General features: G+C 38.6%; 1 protein-coding gene across 5 annotated transcripts in view; it reads left to right on the top strand.

Moving 5' to 3' along the window:
• The window catches only part of CERT1 (ceramide transporter 1), a 157,119-nt gene that overhangs the window by 42,193 nt on the left and 98,282 nt on the right, over window positions 1-16,644 (top strand). For all 5 annotated transcript variants that reach the window (XM_058434019.1, XM_058434018.1, XM_032144992.2 and 2 more), the window contains one exon: window positions 10,842-10,958. In XM_058434019.1, coding sequence (XP_058290002.1) covers window positions 10,842-10,958 — 117 coding nt within the window. The remainder of the gene's footprint in view (window positions 1-10,841; window positions 10,959-16,644) is intronic.

Here is a 16,644-nt window from a genome sequence, read left to right as displayed (position 1 = left end):
GTACATTTTATTCCTTGCTTTATATTTATTTTTTGTATTTATTGCAGGTTTTTGCTTTGTGATTACCATAAGGTTTACAAAAAAATAATTATTTTAAACTGATAACAACCTTAAAATAAACTCTTTTTACTACACTGTCGCTCAATGTTCTGAATTTTTGATGTTACAATTTACATCATTATTGCATATTCTTTACCAAATTTTGAATCCAGGTTTTCAAAGTTTTCTGTTCTTATTCTTTGAATAACCTTTCTACCTGTTTGCCTTTCTCTACTCCCTCTTGAACTCTTATGACTCAAAAATTTGCTTTTAATGCTATCTCATAAATTCCGTAAGCTTTCTTTTATTCCTTTTCAATCTTCTTTTTTTCCTGACCATATATTTTCAAATAACCTGCCTTCAAGTTCACAGATTCTTTTGCTTCTTTGATTTTGCTATTGATGTTCTTTATTGCATTTTTCATTTTATTCATTGTATGTTTCAGCTCCAGTATTTCTGTTTGATTTTCTTTTAATTATTATTTCAATCCATTAATTTTCTCATTCTGGTCATTTGCTATTTTCCTCATTTTGTTCAATGTTTCTGTGTATTTTCTTGAAGTTCATTGAGCTTCCTTAAAATAGCTATTTGAATTCTTTGTTAGACTTTTGAGACATCTCCATCCCTTTTGGGTTTGTCATTGGAAGTTTATTTTGTCTATTTGATAAGGTCATGTTTCCCTGATTGTTCTTGATCCTTCCTGTTGTGCATCTATATCTGCATGTTGAAGAAATAGGTACTTATTGGAATGTTTGCAGCCTGGCTTTATCTGGCTCTTTATCAGTAAGCCTGTTGTTAGATCCTGGGCAGGTCATCTGGTGTGATCTCTAAGCCCATGACTGTTGCAACTGTTACAGCCTTAGGCTTTCTATACCCAGAATTACCATGGTCAGTATAACGATAGACTAGAATCTGTTGTTACCACGGTTGGCACAGCTCTGCGGTGCATCTGAAAATCATGAGGCCTACCTGTTACTGAGGCTTGACTGAAACCTGAGGCTGCTGTCATCATCCAGCAGTGATGGGAGCCAGAGATTGAGTCCATTTTGTGAGGGCTACAGTTTACCACCTGTCACTGGGATAGGTGAGGAGATTCAGTTCACAGATACCAACCTGGATTCAGTTACCATGAGGGGTCTGCCTGGCACTGGATTTTTACTGTGGCAGGCCCAGTATTAGGGACCAAGGGAAAGTCCTACACTTCTCTCTTTTTCCCCAAGTAGAGGAGATACCTCTGCATTCTGCTGACTAGAATTGTGGGAGGTATGACACAGATACTGTAAAATTATCCTTTCTACCCTCTTCAATGGGTATTTTCTTATTAATATGCCATAAACAGGTATTGTGAACTTTCACTTGGTTTTCTTAGCTCTTTTGAAGATGTGTTCATGCATGGATAGTTATTCAAAATGATGTTTCTACAGGGGGATGATCACTGGAGAGTCCTCTTTCTCCATCTGGCTCTGCCTTCTTATAACATTAATTTGTTTCATTACAAAAGTAATGTCTATCCATTATCAAACTCTTACCAAATACAAAAATTTCTAAAGAAGAAAACCAGTTGTAATTCTAACACTAAGGGCCAACCACTTTTTGCATTTTGTTCAATTTTTATGTTTTTCACTTAAAAAAACTTTTGTAAAATTTTGAAGTAATTGTACATTCTTAAAATCTTGTAAAAATAGAGTAGATGGGTTCCATTTATTCATCTGGTTTCCATCTATGGTCTGATTTTACATAGCTATAGTAAAATATCAAAAACAGGAAATTAACATTGGTACAACTCACCTTAATTTATATTTTACCAGTTTTACATATACTCATCTGTGCATCTGTGTAGTTCTATGCAATTTTATCACTTAGGTTCTTGTAACAATCATCACAATCAAATTACAGAACTGTTTTATCGCCCCAGAGATTTCTTATGCTACCTTTTTTTTTTTTTTTTTTTGCAGACAGTCTCACTTCGTTGCCCAGGCTGGAGTGCTATGGCACAATCTTGGCTCACTGCAGCCTCTGCCTCTCTGGTTCAAGTGATCCTCTGGACTCAGCCTCCCAAGTAGCTGGGACTACAGGCATGCACCACCATGCCCAGCTAATTTTTGTATTTTGGGTAGAGATGGGGTTTCGCCATGTTGACCAGGCTAGTCTTGAACCCTGAGCTCAAGCTATCTGCCCTCCTCAGCCTCCCAAAGTGCAAGCATTACAGGCGTGAGCTATCACGTCCAGCTTCTTATGCTACCTCTTTATAGTTACAACTTTCTCCCTTCATTCTACTCTCTAATCCCTAACCACTGGAAACCACTAAGCTGTTCTGCAGTCCTATAATTTTATTATCTTGAGGATTTTATAAAAGTGGAATCATACAGTATATAGCTTTTTGAGATTGGCTTATTTCACTCAGCCTAATTTCCTTGAGAATCCACTAAGTTGTTGAATGTATCAATAATTGGTTCCTTTTTATTGCTGAGTAGTATTCCATCTCTATACCACGATTTAGGCATTCACCAGTTGAAGGACATTTGGGTTGTTTCCAGTTTGGGGCTGTTACAAATAAAGCTTTTATGAATATTTTTCTGTATGTTTTTGTGTGGACATTAGTTTTCTGAATTTTATGCTCAGCATTCAATAAAGAGGATCACCTGGAACCAGAAACCACATTAGGTATTTTAGCAGAAAGTGTTTAATATAGGAAATTGTTCCAACAGTTGTGGGAGAAGTGAAAGAATAAAAGAAAAACATTGAGGTAATACAGAAGTGATAATTGCAAGGACTAGCTTCTAATTGTTAGACTACAAGAACAAAGGGAAGTGGTTTGGGTTATCAGAACCTGCAAGTATGGAGGGATGGGATAGTCCTGCGGAGGTGGACTCAGAAGAAAAGTTGCTGCCTGCTGGTGTTCGTATCATTACCTTAGGACCCTCCTGGAATGAGGCTTAATGAACCTCTGAGCTGAAAGGGCCACCTAGCTAATGAGTACTTCTGGAACTTAGAGAAAGGATCTCTGAAGAGTTGAGGCTCAGCTGGAGAGGGTTGCTCTTTATCTGCTATTCTTATCTCTGAAGCTTAAAGGAAGTGCTTTGTGCAGCTGGGTCTCAGACAGCTAGAAGGGGGATTATAGCTCATGTATCTTATACTCTAATATCCCACTAATCTGTAAAGGAAATGTTGTGGAGCGACACTTCATACAACTAAGAAGTGGCCCATGCGTAGCTGGTACTGGCACCTCTGAGGTATCTAGATGAAGCTGGTCCAGGGAGTTTTAAAAGAACCTTTTGAGTTGAACTGACTGCCACTGCCAGGGCTAAGGACTTTTGCTGGGCAGATGCTGATGGAAACAGTATGCAGACAGCAAGGTGCAAGTTCCTTCTATCTTGTTCCTGGCTTCTAATCCTTATCTAATGTCCTACATTGACAGAACCTAATAAAAGGGGGCTGGCAGAGGAGAAATATAGTTTGCAGCATCCCAGTTCCGGTAGCACAAACCAGTATATAGAAGGGTGGATTTAAGAGAGATAATAGATTGTTAAGTGGCATTCTTATCATCAAAATCCTTTTTTCTTTTGAGGAATTCCCCACTATGTGAGTGGAAGGTCTCCTTCAAATGATCTGTAAACACCAGATACTTAATTGCTTCCTCTATCCTACAATCTCCTATCTTGTTAACTCCCCTTAGTTAGCATATGGGCATATGAATTAGGCCTAACCTATCAGACTGTTGCGCTGTCCTTCTCTACCCCCCCCTTTTCCTTGTTTTCCGCTCCAGCCTTACTTTGATTCTATAACAGGACCAATATAGAGAATCAAGAGACAGGAAGTTTTTCTTCTGATAGTGCTGGCAGCAGGAGCATGCAGTTTCCAGTAGAAGCAGTGCCAGTAGTGGCTTACAAGGTCCAGAAGTGGAAGCAGTCCTGTCCATACAAATGGCACCTGCGGTGCAATCCCAGCAGGGGTTTTTGTTGCCTAGTCTACCTTGGTGCCTTTCCATTTTCTGATCTCAGTTCTTTGTATTTCTTAGCAATATGAACTGCCTAATACCTTCTAAATGAATTCCTTTTCTTCTTGAGTGAGCAAGAATCAATTTCTGTGGCTTACAATTTAGAGCACTGATTGATTCATCTTGTTTGAACCTAATAGGATTTATTTAACTGTCTTGTTGAGTAAAGAAATTCTAATATTTTGTGTTTATTTGTAAAAACAAAAAAGAGATGCTAGACTTAGACAATTTTAAGTCTTTAGCCTTCACAAGTGTTTGGCAGGATATTTGGAAATTATCAGATATCCTACTGTCAGGGTAGAATAGGGTCAAATCTCTATTGTGATGGTGGTGCTAAATGTCTGTAACTCTAACAGAAAAATCAGCCCACCAGTTTTCTGACTGGTAGAACCTGGGAAAGTTACTTGCTTTAACCAGGGCTATTAGAAAGCAAGTTGAAAACTTGAAAAAGGAGAGAGCTAGAGGAAGGAATCTCAAAATTGTATATATAAACTCTTCAAGTCTCTGGTTGACTCCTGAACCATGCATGTGTGCACCTGACTGAGAGCAGTCTGAACCATGATCTCAGTCACTGTCCATCATGGCAGAGATGTGAGAGAGCTAAAACTCCGTTAAAGAAAACCTGCCATCATTTTAGGTGTAGGAACCAGGCAAAAGAACCTAGATAGTAAGGAGATAATCCTAAATTACAGTGCCAGAGAAAGAGAACCTAAAATTCTGAGTATAAAACTCTGGGCCACGTGCGGTGGCTCACGCCTATAGTCCCAGCACTTTGGGAGGTCGAGGCAGATGGGTTGTGTGAGTCCAGGAGCTCGAGACCAGGGCCTCGGCAACATGGCAAGACCTTGTTTCTACAAAAAATACAAAAATTATCCAGGCGTAGTGGCATGCATCTGTGGTCTCACCTACTCCAGAGGCTGAGGTGGGAGGATCATGTGAGCCCAGGAGGCAGAGGTTGCAGTGAGCCAAGATTGCACCACTCCAGCCTAGGTCACAAAGTGCGACACTGTGTCCAAAACAAAACAACAAAAAAAACACTGCTCATGTCTTTACCAGACCACCCTGGGCAACATAGCAAGTTTGGGCCCTAGCCTTCTGGGTGCCAAGAAGGGGAAAGAGGCCTTAAATATGAAGACTTTTCTTTATCTGCTTCCCTTCACCCCCATCCTCCATAGCACCCTGTACCCTATTCTCTGTAAGAATGTCTGATTTAGTCTGTCCAGAGAGTGGAGAGTGGGGACTCTAATGTTACTATGTGGAGGTATGGGCATGTGGGGTTTCAGGGGTCTAGTTGCACCTTTTAATGACTCAATCAATTTGGTCTCAGCTCCATCCATGCCTTAACCTCTAATGCTACCTGATGCCTCCAGTTCCTTTACTTCTCCAATGTTATGTGCAAATTGGCTTGATTCTTTTTTGTTCTTTTCCCTTGTAGATTTTTAATTTTCAGTTTTCTCAAGCCTGTGAAACTGGTCCAGTTTTCGCATAGAACTGATGTTTATAGTTTCTTTTGCGTAAACCTAGCACTTGACCCTCCCAGTCGTGAAACTTGAGAAAGTTACATTTGTCTTATCTGAATTCCTTTCTCAGGAAGCCAACCATCAGGCCTCCTAGGTAGTATCAAAGAACTGAAAACTTACCAGATCACTGCATCTGGACAATGAGATGCCAGAACTCTTACCTGCCATAAGTGCCTAACCAACCACTTGCTTCCTGTTGAGCAACTCCTTTTCCTTACCCCTCCCTGATTCTTATGTTTCCACACATGGTTATATTTCTTCCCTCCTCTGTAGACCCCTGATTTTAGTTAGTCAGGAAGATAGATTTGAGACTGACCTCCCATCTCAACTTTAGCACCCTATAAAGCCTTCTTCCCTGGCAGTAATTATTGTCTCAGTGATTGGCTTGCTGTGCTGTGAGCAGCAGGACCTGGACCAAACCCCTGGTGTTTTGGTAACACCTGTTAAGTCATTTACCGCATTCCAACTGTGAATTTTGGTGATAAGTTTTTTCTTTTTCTTTTGGACATTTATGTCTCTTTTGTTCCTATAAGGTTATTTTGGTAGGGAGTGGATATAAGTGCCATGGATTTATTCACCTTTTGAAATTTTTTTGTCCTTAACAGTGAATGTTGACATGAGAAAATATGGAACCCACCTTTTTATAGATGTCTTTTTCCTGTAGCATGCATTCTTAGTGGTGGTGATACTTGGTTCTTGAGGAGGGGTGAAATCTTAGATAAAACAATGGTTTATGGCCCCCAAAAATTCTAATGGACAAAAATCTTATCCTCAGTATTTAATTGTGGGGTAGAGGGTGTGGTAATGCAAAAACCTTGAGAAACAGTGTCCTATAGCATTTCCTTTATTCTTGAAATTAATTAACTTTACAGAATATATATTTGTATTGATCTTTCTGTGTCTGTTTTTCCTGGGCATAGTGTGTCTTTCTGTTATGTGTGTTATATTTTCATGTTTGAAAACACCAGCTAAAGTATTTGCTTTATCTCCTTTGATAATCTACATTATTGTATTTCTTTCATTTTGTGCTTTTCTCAAATCTGTTTAACATGTCCATGCTTTTTTTTTTTTTTTTTTTTGAGATGGAGTCTTGCTCTATCACCAGGCTGGAGTGCAGTGGTGCCATCTTGGCTCACTGCAACCTCCACCTCCCGGGTTCAAGCGATTCTCCTGCCTCAGCCTCCTGAGTAGCTGGGACTACAGGCACGCGCCACCACACCCAGCTAATTTTTGTATTTTTAGTAGAGACGGGGTTTCACCGTGTTGGACAAGATGGTCTCGATCTCCTGACCTCGCGATCCACCCACCTTGGCCTCCCAAAGTGCTGGGATTACAGGCGTGAGCCATCCATGACTTTTTAAACCTGGCTTTTTGTTGTTGTTTCCCATGTTTTTAACTTTGTTTTTTGTTTTTTTTTTGTTTTTTTTTTTTTTTGTTTTTGTTTTTTTTGAGACGGAGTCTCGCTCTGTCACCCAGGCTGGAGTGCAGTGGCGCGATCTTGGCTCACTGCAACCTCCGCCTCCCGGGTTCACGCCATTCTCCTGCCTCAGCCTCTCCGAGTAGCTGGGACTACAGGCGCCCACCACCCCGTCTCTACTAAAAATACAAAAAAAATTAGCCGGGCGTGGTGGTGGGCGCCTGTAGTCCCAGCTACTCGGAGAGGCTAATTTTTTTTGTATTTTTAGTAGAGACAGGGTTTCACCGTGGTCTCGATCTCCTGACCTCGTGATCCGCCCGCCTCGGCCTCCCAAAGTGCTGGGATTACAAGCATGAGCCACCGCGCCCGGCCTGTTTTTTGTTTTTTTAACTTAGCTCTGTCAGCCCTCTTTTCATCACTTGTCACCTTAATTCTTCTTTAAACTTTTTAGTCTTTTTTCCTTTAGATCAGGGGTCCCCAAACCCCAGGCCACAGACCAGTACCAGTCCATGGCCTGTTAGGAACCAGGCCACACACCAGGAGGTGAGTGGCAGACAAGCCGACATTACCCCCGAGCTCTGCCTCCTGTCAGATCAGCAGCAGCATTAGATTCTCATAGGAGCGCGAACCCTATCGTGAACTATGTATGCAAGGGATCTAGGTTGCACGCTCCTTATGAGAATCTAATGCCTGATGATCAAGGTGGAACAGTTTCATCCCGGAACCATTCCCCGCAACCTGTCTTTGGAAAAACTGTCTTCCATGAAACCGATCCCTGGTACCAAAAAGTTTGTGGACTGCTGCCTTAGATCATATCTTATATTTATCACCTCTCAATGTTTTCCATCTAATTTTGGCCTCTATCCTACATTTGTTTCTTTCTTATAATTACTTCTCAGCACCAAGACAAGGAGGATGAGACCAGTGAGGGACTTACCTCAATCACAAAATTTAAGGAAGCAAGAAAAAACTCAATAATCAAGATAAATATTTTATTGCAATATTTTTTAAAAGGACTAAATTACTGTATAATGAGCAAAATATCAAAATTTTTAATAAATACAGGATTGATTGTTACTGAATAAAACAATCTGTTATAAGTTTGGGGCACATATGTGTGTGTAATATAGTGATGTGAGCTTCATTGCATAATACATCCTCTTAACCAAATCTGTCATTTCCTTTGCCCTGTAGACTCATCTTCTCTTGTTTTTTTTTTTTTTTTTTTTCACTTTGTTGAGATGTAAAACTTTTGTGTTATTCACAGACTTTCTATACCACTTACAATTCATGCTTTTCTCTTCTGTGCCACCTATGCTTCAGATCATAGATGGTAGAAATGGTTCCCTTGTCTGCATAGGAAGGTGTTTGCCAGAGAAAATGGTGAATTATGAGTTATATGTTCTTTTATTTTTCTAAAGCTTTAATAAGGATATTTAACACAATACAAAATGTAAAACATTTTAAGAAATACTGGCTGGAAATATAATGGGAGTTATCATGGAGTAAAAGTTTAAAACTCCTGGGGCACTTACAGCAATAGACTGATCATCTGCTTTACTTTATTTGGTTCTTTAGATCAGCATTTCCCAATCTTTTTGGCACCAGGGACCAGTTTCATGGAAGACAATTTTTCCATGGAGTGGGTGATGGGGGATGGCTTTGGGATGAAACTCTTCCACCTCAGATCATCAACCATTAGATTCTCATAAGGAGCGAACAACCTAGATCCTTTGTATACACATTCATTGTAGCGTTTATGCTCCTATGAGGATCTAATGCCGCTGCTGATCTGACAGGAGGCAGAGCTCAGGTGGTAATGCTTGCTTGCCTGCTGCTTACTGCCTGCTGTGCAGCCCAGTTACTAACAGCCCATGGACTGGCACGGATTTGTGACCCAGAGTTTGGGGACTCCTGCTTTACATAGCATATGTATGTTTCATTTCCTCCAAGAAGCTATTCTCAGTAATTAGACTTGATTCTTAAGATGCCTGGATATTTAGAATTCAGTTAAATTTATGATCATTATTTATGAATGTTGGACATTATCGGTTATGTCTTTCTGTATTTATAATTACTGAAGCAGGATATGCATTGTTTTTCCCTTTTGCTTCTTTCTAGCACACTCTACTTCTCACTGTAGGCTTATTATTGTCCAGCACATACTGATTCAGGACATTTAACTTGAATCCTTTAATCAGTCAGAACCATGATTTCTTATCTTAATCAAGTTGTTTCATAGCCTAAAGAAAATGGTAGAGTTAGTTTATATTCTTTTTGCTAAATAAACTGATGAGATAAAAGGTGGATGTTGTTAAGGGAGGGAGAGAATAAACAATAAACCCTGGGAGGAGTACAAGATGTAAATTCTGTTGAGCAAATAAGTTCACTGTTGTGTTCCCCAGAGCAGATTCTTCTCCCTCCAAGGTTAAGAATCTTTTCAGGAGAGGATATTGACTGACTGTCTCTACTGTATCTGGTGGAAAAAGAGGTGGTAAATGTGATGTATTCCTGTCATAATTTAATTCATTTGTTGAGATTAAAAACAAGCATGTAAAACACTCATTTTTTATATTCTTGAGTCAAGAGCACTGAATCAAAAAGTTGACATTTTCACTAAATGTTTACACCTTAATGCAGAGTTTTCTCTAGATAGCTCGCGTAGATCTTACGTAATATTCATTTTATTTTTTCCTTTAGCTGGAACTGCTCCTGGTTGTTACTATCAAAGACATGTAAAAGCCTAGAAGTTAATTTTAGATACTTAAAGGGAAATGTTAACATTTTTATCTTGCTTTGTTAAATTTCATAAGATTTGATACATGAGATATCAAGAATATTTAATGAAATAAAATTATTAATGGGCATTTACTTTTGAATAATGGAGTAAGAAAAAAGTAGTAAATGTCTACTCTAAAACTTATTTTGGCCTTAAGAAATATATATGCTTTTAGCGTGGCACAATAGCTTGTGCCTGTAACCTCAGCAACATGAGAGGCCAAGGTGGGAGGATTAAGGCCAGGAGTTCGAGACCAGCCTGAGCAACATAGCAAGGCTCCATCTTTTTTTTTTTTTTTTTGAGACGGATGTCTCGCTCTGTCACCCAGGCTGGAGAGCAGTGGTGCAATCTCAGCTCACCGAAACCTCGGCCTCCCGGGTTTAAGCAATTCTCTGCCTCAGCCTCCCAAGTAGTTGGGATTACAGATGCCCACCACCACGCCCAGCTAATTTTGGTATTTTTAGTAGAGACAGGATTTCACCATCTTGGCCGGGCTGGTCTTGAACTCCTGACCTCGTGATCCACCCGCCTTGGCCTTCCAAAGTGCCGGGATTATGTGCATGAGCCACCGCGCCCAGCCAGCAAGGCTACATTTTTAAAAAATTTTAAAAATTAGCAGGGCATGGTGGTGTGTGCCAATAGTCCCAGTTGGGAGGTATGAGGATCACCTAAACCCAGGAGTTCAAGGCTGGAGTGAGCCTATGTTCATGCCATTGCACTCCAACCTGGGCAATAGAGCAAGACCCTCACCTCAAAAATAAATAAAAATAAAAGTTATCCTTTTGGTGGTGTTCTCACTAGTTAACTCAAAGCATTTGATGAAAAATATTAGCTCTTTTTAGAAATAGATGTTTGTGGCATATGTGACAACTCATTTGTAAGAGTAGTGACTGAAATTTGGCTTTTGGTAACTGTGTCTTTGTACATTCTTATCTGAGACATCTTCAGGTAAGTTATTTGAGTAGAAAAATAAAAAGTAACAAGTCTCCCACCAGCACAGAATGAGTCTGTTCATGTTTTGGCTTTGGGGTGTAACACTTCTAAGGATATAATTAGCTTTGCTTTTCATTTTCTACTTTTTCTCCACAGCCTCACGATTTTGATGAATGTCGATTTGATATTAGTGTAAATGATAGTGTTTGGTATCTTCGTGCTCAGGATCCAGATCATAGACAGCAATGGATAGATGCCATTGAGCAGCACAAGGTAAGATCCCTAATGTTTACCTGTCCATGGAGGACTAGGTAAGAGATTGTTGACAATACCTTAAAAAAAAAGTTGACATGTGACATTAGTTACTGAAACATTGAGCATTATTTGGGTGATAAAGATTAAAGCAGTTCATATGTAAATTTTTGAAATAATTTTTATTTTTAACACTTTAGTTGTACTAAGGGTATTTGCTATGATAACTATTATTCGGCTGAGCGTGGTGGCTCACGCCTGTATTCCCAGCACTTTGGGAGGCCGAGGCAGGTGGATCAGCTGAGGTCAGGAGTTCAAGACCAGCCTGGCCAGCATGGTACCCCTTTTCTACTAAAAATAGGAAAATTAGCCGTGCTTAGTGGTGAGCGCCTCTAATCCCACCTACTCAGGAGGCTGAGGCAGTAGAATCGCTTGAATCTGGGAAGCAGAGGTTGCAGTGAGCTGAGATTGGGCTACTGCACTCCAGCCTGGGCAACAGAGCAAGACTCCGTCTCAAAAAAAAAGATAAATATTTTCATTGTTAACTAAAACAAAAATATTTCCTTTTTCATAAAACACATTTCAATTTTTTATTTAGGTTTTGCTTCATAATAAATACCTTTTTAATGATCTAAATAAAAGGATTTTTGAAATAATATTGGATTATAAAACCCTAACTTATAAAAGCTTCAATGTTAATTTTTGTTATAACTGTTTGGGTAACTTCTTAGTACGAACATTTGTAAACCAGTTATTCTTTGTAAATGTGAGGCTATCTAATGGTAAACCTATGGAAAGTCTTTTTTATATAAATATATAGGGTACATTCATATAATTTAAAGCTAGTCTTTGACTTCTGTTAATAAATATTAAGTAGACTAAAGAAATACATTAATAAATCTGTATTATTAGCTAATTCAGTAATACCATGATAAAACAAACAGAGAATGTTCTAAATCCACCATGTCATTCTTGAGTATGACTCAAGAGAAGTTTTGCTTGTTTACATACTTGCCTGTACTTGTTCTTTTGAGTTTTACAAAGTTGTAGTTGAATCACCTGTTTGGGTTATTTTTAACAGGCACAAAACACACACACACACACACACACAGACACACACACACACACACACACACACCCCTATACCCATACACCCAAGAAAAACCAGTCTGGCTTGAGAAAGAAAAACTAACACGATTGATAAAGAAGTACACGATTGTGAAATCTCACGATTGTGAAATCTCAGGCACCGTTTCGGGTATTTTTAACAAGCACAGAACACACACACACACACCCCTACACGCACACACCCAAGAAAAACCAGTCTCACCTGAGATTTCACAATCGCATACTTCTTTATCAATCGTATTAGCTTTTCTTTCTTGGTTTATTGATTTAAGATTTCTCCCAGCCTAAATAAAATTGACTGTGTTACCTTTCTTTTTTTGTTTGTTTTAGCTTTAGGACTATATATTTAAACTTTAGTGTTAAGTTTTTAAAACATTTTCTAAGTCTTAGTTATCTTGGTAATGTTACTTCAGAAAAGTCTAAATATGGAAAAAATTTATTGTTTTTCTATTATTTAAAAGAGAAATGAGCTAGTATTCAAAAAATCTCAATGCTCTGGAGCCAGGCCATACATGCAGCCTCTGCCATGTATGACATGTGTGAGCTTGGCCATGTTAATTAACCTCTTCTTAGTGTTTATTCTCAGCTGCCGTGTTGGTACTTCTGCTAAAAGTAGTAGTAAGACATAAATGAGATAATATTCAAAGTTACTTACCAGAATGACTGATATATTTCCCCATTTATGGCATATAGGAAAAGCGAGAGACTTGGAGTCTCAACTAAATTCACTAAATTATACCATCTTGTTTCTGGATGAAGAGTTTTACATTAGGTGACAGAAGCTAAATGTGCTTATAAGGAGAACAGCCTGTTTCATGTTATTTAATCAGGGCCAGCCGTCTCAGTAGTGATTAAAGATGTTATTAAGTAGAATTAATTTCTATATTTTTAATGGAGATGACCTTTAAGGGCTTAATGAATTGATTTTTATTACAGGGCAAGTTTTTTTCTGTTTTAATTAAACATTTTATTTTGCTCACTTTTCTCTGTTAAGTCCAATGACAGTTCCTTTGCAAGGTTCCCGTTTTGTGTTTTCTTTCTTTAGTGAAGATTAATGCACGAAGTATATATTTCTCCTATACTGTTGATTTCTTTACATCTTTGAACAATGGATAGATTTAATCTTTGGGTCTCTCTCAGAGCAGTGGGACTTAAGCTGAGATAACAAATTTTGAGTGATTTTTAGTTCTTAAAAAAATACTCAACTGCAGGGTTGTGATGCATTGTACAAGCTTGCCCCCTTTTTTTTTTTTTTTTTGAGATGAGGTCACTCTGTCACCCAGCATGGAGTGTGATCTCGGCTCACTTCAGCCTCTGCCTCCTCGGTTCAAATGATCCTCTCACCTTAGCCTGCCAAGTAGCTGGGACTACAGGCATGCACCACCGTGCCTGGCTAATTAATTTTTTGTATTTTTGGTAGAGACAGGGTTTTGCCATGTTACCCAGGCTGATCTTGAACCCCTGAACTCAAGTGATCTGCCCATGTCAGCTTCCCAAAATGCTGGGATTACAGGTGTCAGCCTCTGCACCCAGCCACCCTTTCTTATTTTTAAAGGTAGTTTGTATACTAGGAGAAATCATTGCTAATTGTTGTTAATACTATTTAATGTACTAAAGTAAAATATGTGATGTATGCCAACTGAGCAGCCTATCAGTGAATATTTAAGTGAATTCATATTTAGAATATGAATTCTAAAAGTAAATTGTTGAGTTATTTAACATGTAAGAAGGAGAAATTTCAAATGTTGTCATTGTTTTTTTTTTCCTCCCATAGACCAGGGCTAGTGAGATGTTTCTTGATTCATTCTTCAATATCATTAAGGAATATTGATTGTAGAAGCTAAGTTTAGTAATTTTACGATTTAAGTGTGCACTGTTGTCTTGATCCTCTATATAAAATTGTACAGGCATAATGATGATAATGATAGGAGCTACCACTTATTGAGGATCACCAAGTACTAATCATTGTATTAAGTGCTTTGTGTGTTGTATTTTCTCCCTACTATCCTGAAAAATAAAGTATTATTTTGCAGAAGAGGAAACAGGTTTAGATTAAAATTAAGTTAATTTGCCTGAGACTGTACTCTTTCAGTTTGTGATTTCTGAGTATTCAATTTTGTGTTAATTCTCTTGCCTGTCTGTTGCCATTAGTAAACTGTTTATGAACAATTCCCATGAGCTAACCTCCTGCAAATTATGGTGTATAATCTGAGTTCTCCTACTATACCTGTGCAAGATAAATATGAACTTATTTTTCTTTTCGCCCATGGATTGTCAAACAGGACAGTATATTATATTGGTGACTGTTTCAGTACTGGATTTCAGACTCCAGAGTCTGGCAAATGTGGATTTGAATCCTGGCACTACTGTGTATTAGATTAGTGCAAAAGTAACTGTGGTTTTGGACCATGATTTTTTAAATCATTTTAACTAGGCTCAAACACATCTTTATTAATCAAAATAGGAACCATTACAATCAACACATTTTTGCCAATAAGAAATAAGTTTGTTTATTCCTGTAGCATAAAAATCTGTGCTTTGGGATTCTACAAACTCTTGGAAAGCATTTTCTGCATCCTGCTGGTTGTGGAAGCGTTTTCCCTGCAAAAAGTTGTCAAGATGCTTGAAGAAGTGGTAGTCAGTTGGCAAGAGGTCAGGTGAATATGGCGGATGAGGCAAAACTTCATAGCCCAGTTTGTTCAACTTTTGAAACATTGGTTGTGCAACGTACAGTCAGACGTTGTGAAGAAGAATTGGGCCCTTTCTGTTGACCAGTGCTGGCTGTAGGCATTGCGGTTTTCTGTGCGTCGCATGGATTTGCTGAGCATACTTTTCAGATGTAATGGTTTCACCGGGTTTCAGAAAACTGTAGTGGATCAGACCGGCAGCAGACCACCAAACAGTGACCATGACCTTTTTTTGGTGCAAGTTTGGCTTTGGGAGGTGCTTTGGAACTTCTTCTTGGTCCAACCACTGAGCTGGTCATCACCAGTTGCTGTATAAAATCCACTTTTCATCACATGTCCCAATCCGATCGAGAAATGGTTCTTTATTGTTGTGTAGAATAAGAGATGATGACACTTCAAAACTGCGATTTTTAAAATTTTCACCCAGCTCATGAAGCATCCACTTAATCGAGTTTTTTCACCTTTTCAATTTGCTTCAAATCCCAAACAACTGTAGAATGGTCGACATTGAGTTCTTTGGCAACTTCTTGTGTAGTTGTAAGAGGGTCAGCTTCAAAGATTGGTCTTAGTTGGTCGTTGTCAACTTCCGATGGCCAGCCACTACACTTCTTATCTTGAAGGCTCTCATCTCCTTTGCAGACTTCTTGAAACACCACTGCACTGTACGTTCGTTAGCAGTTCCTGGGCCAAATGTATTGTTGATGTTGCAGGTTGTCTCTGCTGCTTTATGACCCATTTTGCACTCAAATAAGAAAATCATTTGAATTTGCTTTATTTGCTTTTTGTCTGACATCATTTTCGTAGTCTAAAATAGATACAAACAGCAAGTAATAAGTCATTAGCAAAAAACATAAAGCAAGAAATGCACATTAAAATAATGTATAATATAACCACATTTATTTAAGAATGTAATCCAATATCAAACGGCAAATTTCAACAATGCAAAAACTGCATTGGCACCAACTAATACTAGCTAAGTGGCCTTGGTAAGTTATTGAAAGGAGGAAAAAAATGATAGTTTATGGTATGTGTTACCATACCCTCAGCACCCCCACACCCTAACAAAAATAAGCAACAAAATAACCTATCCATGATAAAACAGTAGTATTATACTTTGCAGTTAGCCTGGGCACCCATCATTCCAGCTTATTCAGTTCATTTCATAGTTACTTCACCAGTGCACCACTTGCCATTAGTAGACCTGTGTTTTTCTGTTCTGATGCCATTGGATGGGCTTTTGTTAGGGCTTGCCTGGAAGGTTTTAGTTATTTTCAACATCTAGAGGAAGAGGTCGGGGGTTTCTTTTCCTTCCTTCCCAGGAGACCCTTATGCTGATTATAAATTCTTTGTATTGATCTATTTCACACATGCACATTCACGCGCCCGCCACTCTCACGCGCGCGTTCTCTCTCTCTCATACATACACATGTGCAAACAAAATGAGTTTTATTTTACAGGACTTCTAAACAATAATAATGGTGATGGTAATGAAGATAGCTAATATTTTTGAGGATTATGTATGCCTAACATGATAAACAATTTATATATATAATCTCATTTTTTTCCTCACTTTCATGAGATTAGCATTATTATCCTATTTTTACAGATTAGGAAATTGGGGCATAGAGAGGTGAAATAACTTGTCCAAGGTCAATCAACTAGTTAGTGAAGAAGCCAGCATTCAGACCTAGGTCTTTCTGACCCAAGAACCAGGCATATTCTAATTAAACTTCTTTGTAGGAATCAGCAAAGCATTGGGCACGCAAATTTTTTATTTGAAATAATTTACAGTATTGTAAAACAGATTTCATGGGAGAAATTTGTGATATTTGAAGGCTTTTCCCCCTTAAAATCCTCATGGTTTGTATTACAGTGATTACTGACAGAATACT

The sequence above is a fragment of the Hylobates moloch genome, unplaced genomic scaffold (genome assembly GCF_009828535.3).
Source record: "Hylobates moloch isolate HMO894 unplaced genomic scaffold, HMol_V3 SCAFFOLD_23, whole genome shotgun sequence".
NCBI lineage: Eukaryota > Metazoa > Chordata > Mammalia > Primates > Hylobatidae > Hylobates > Hylobates moloch.
Note: the sequence above shows the minus strand (reverse complement) of the source record. Positions and strands in the feature narration are given on the sequence as shown.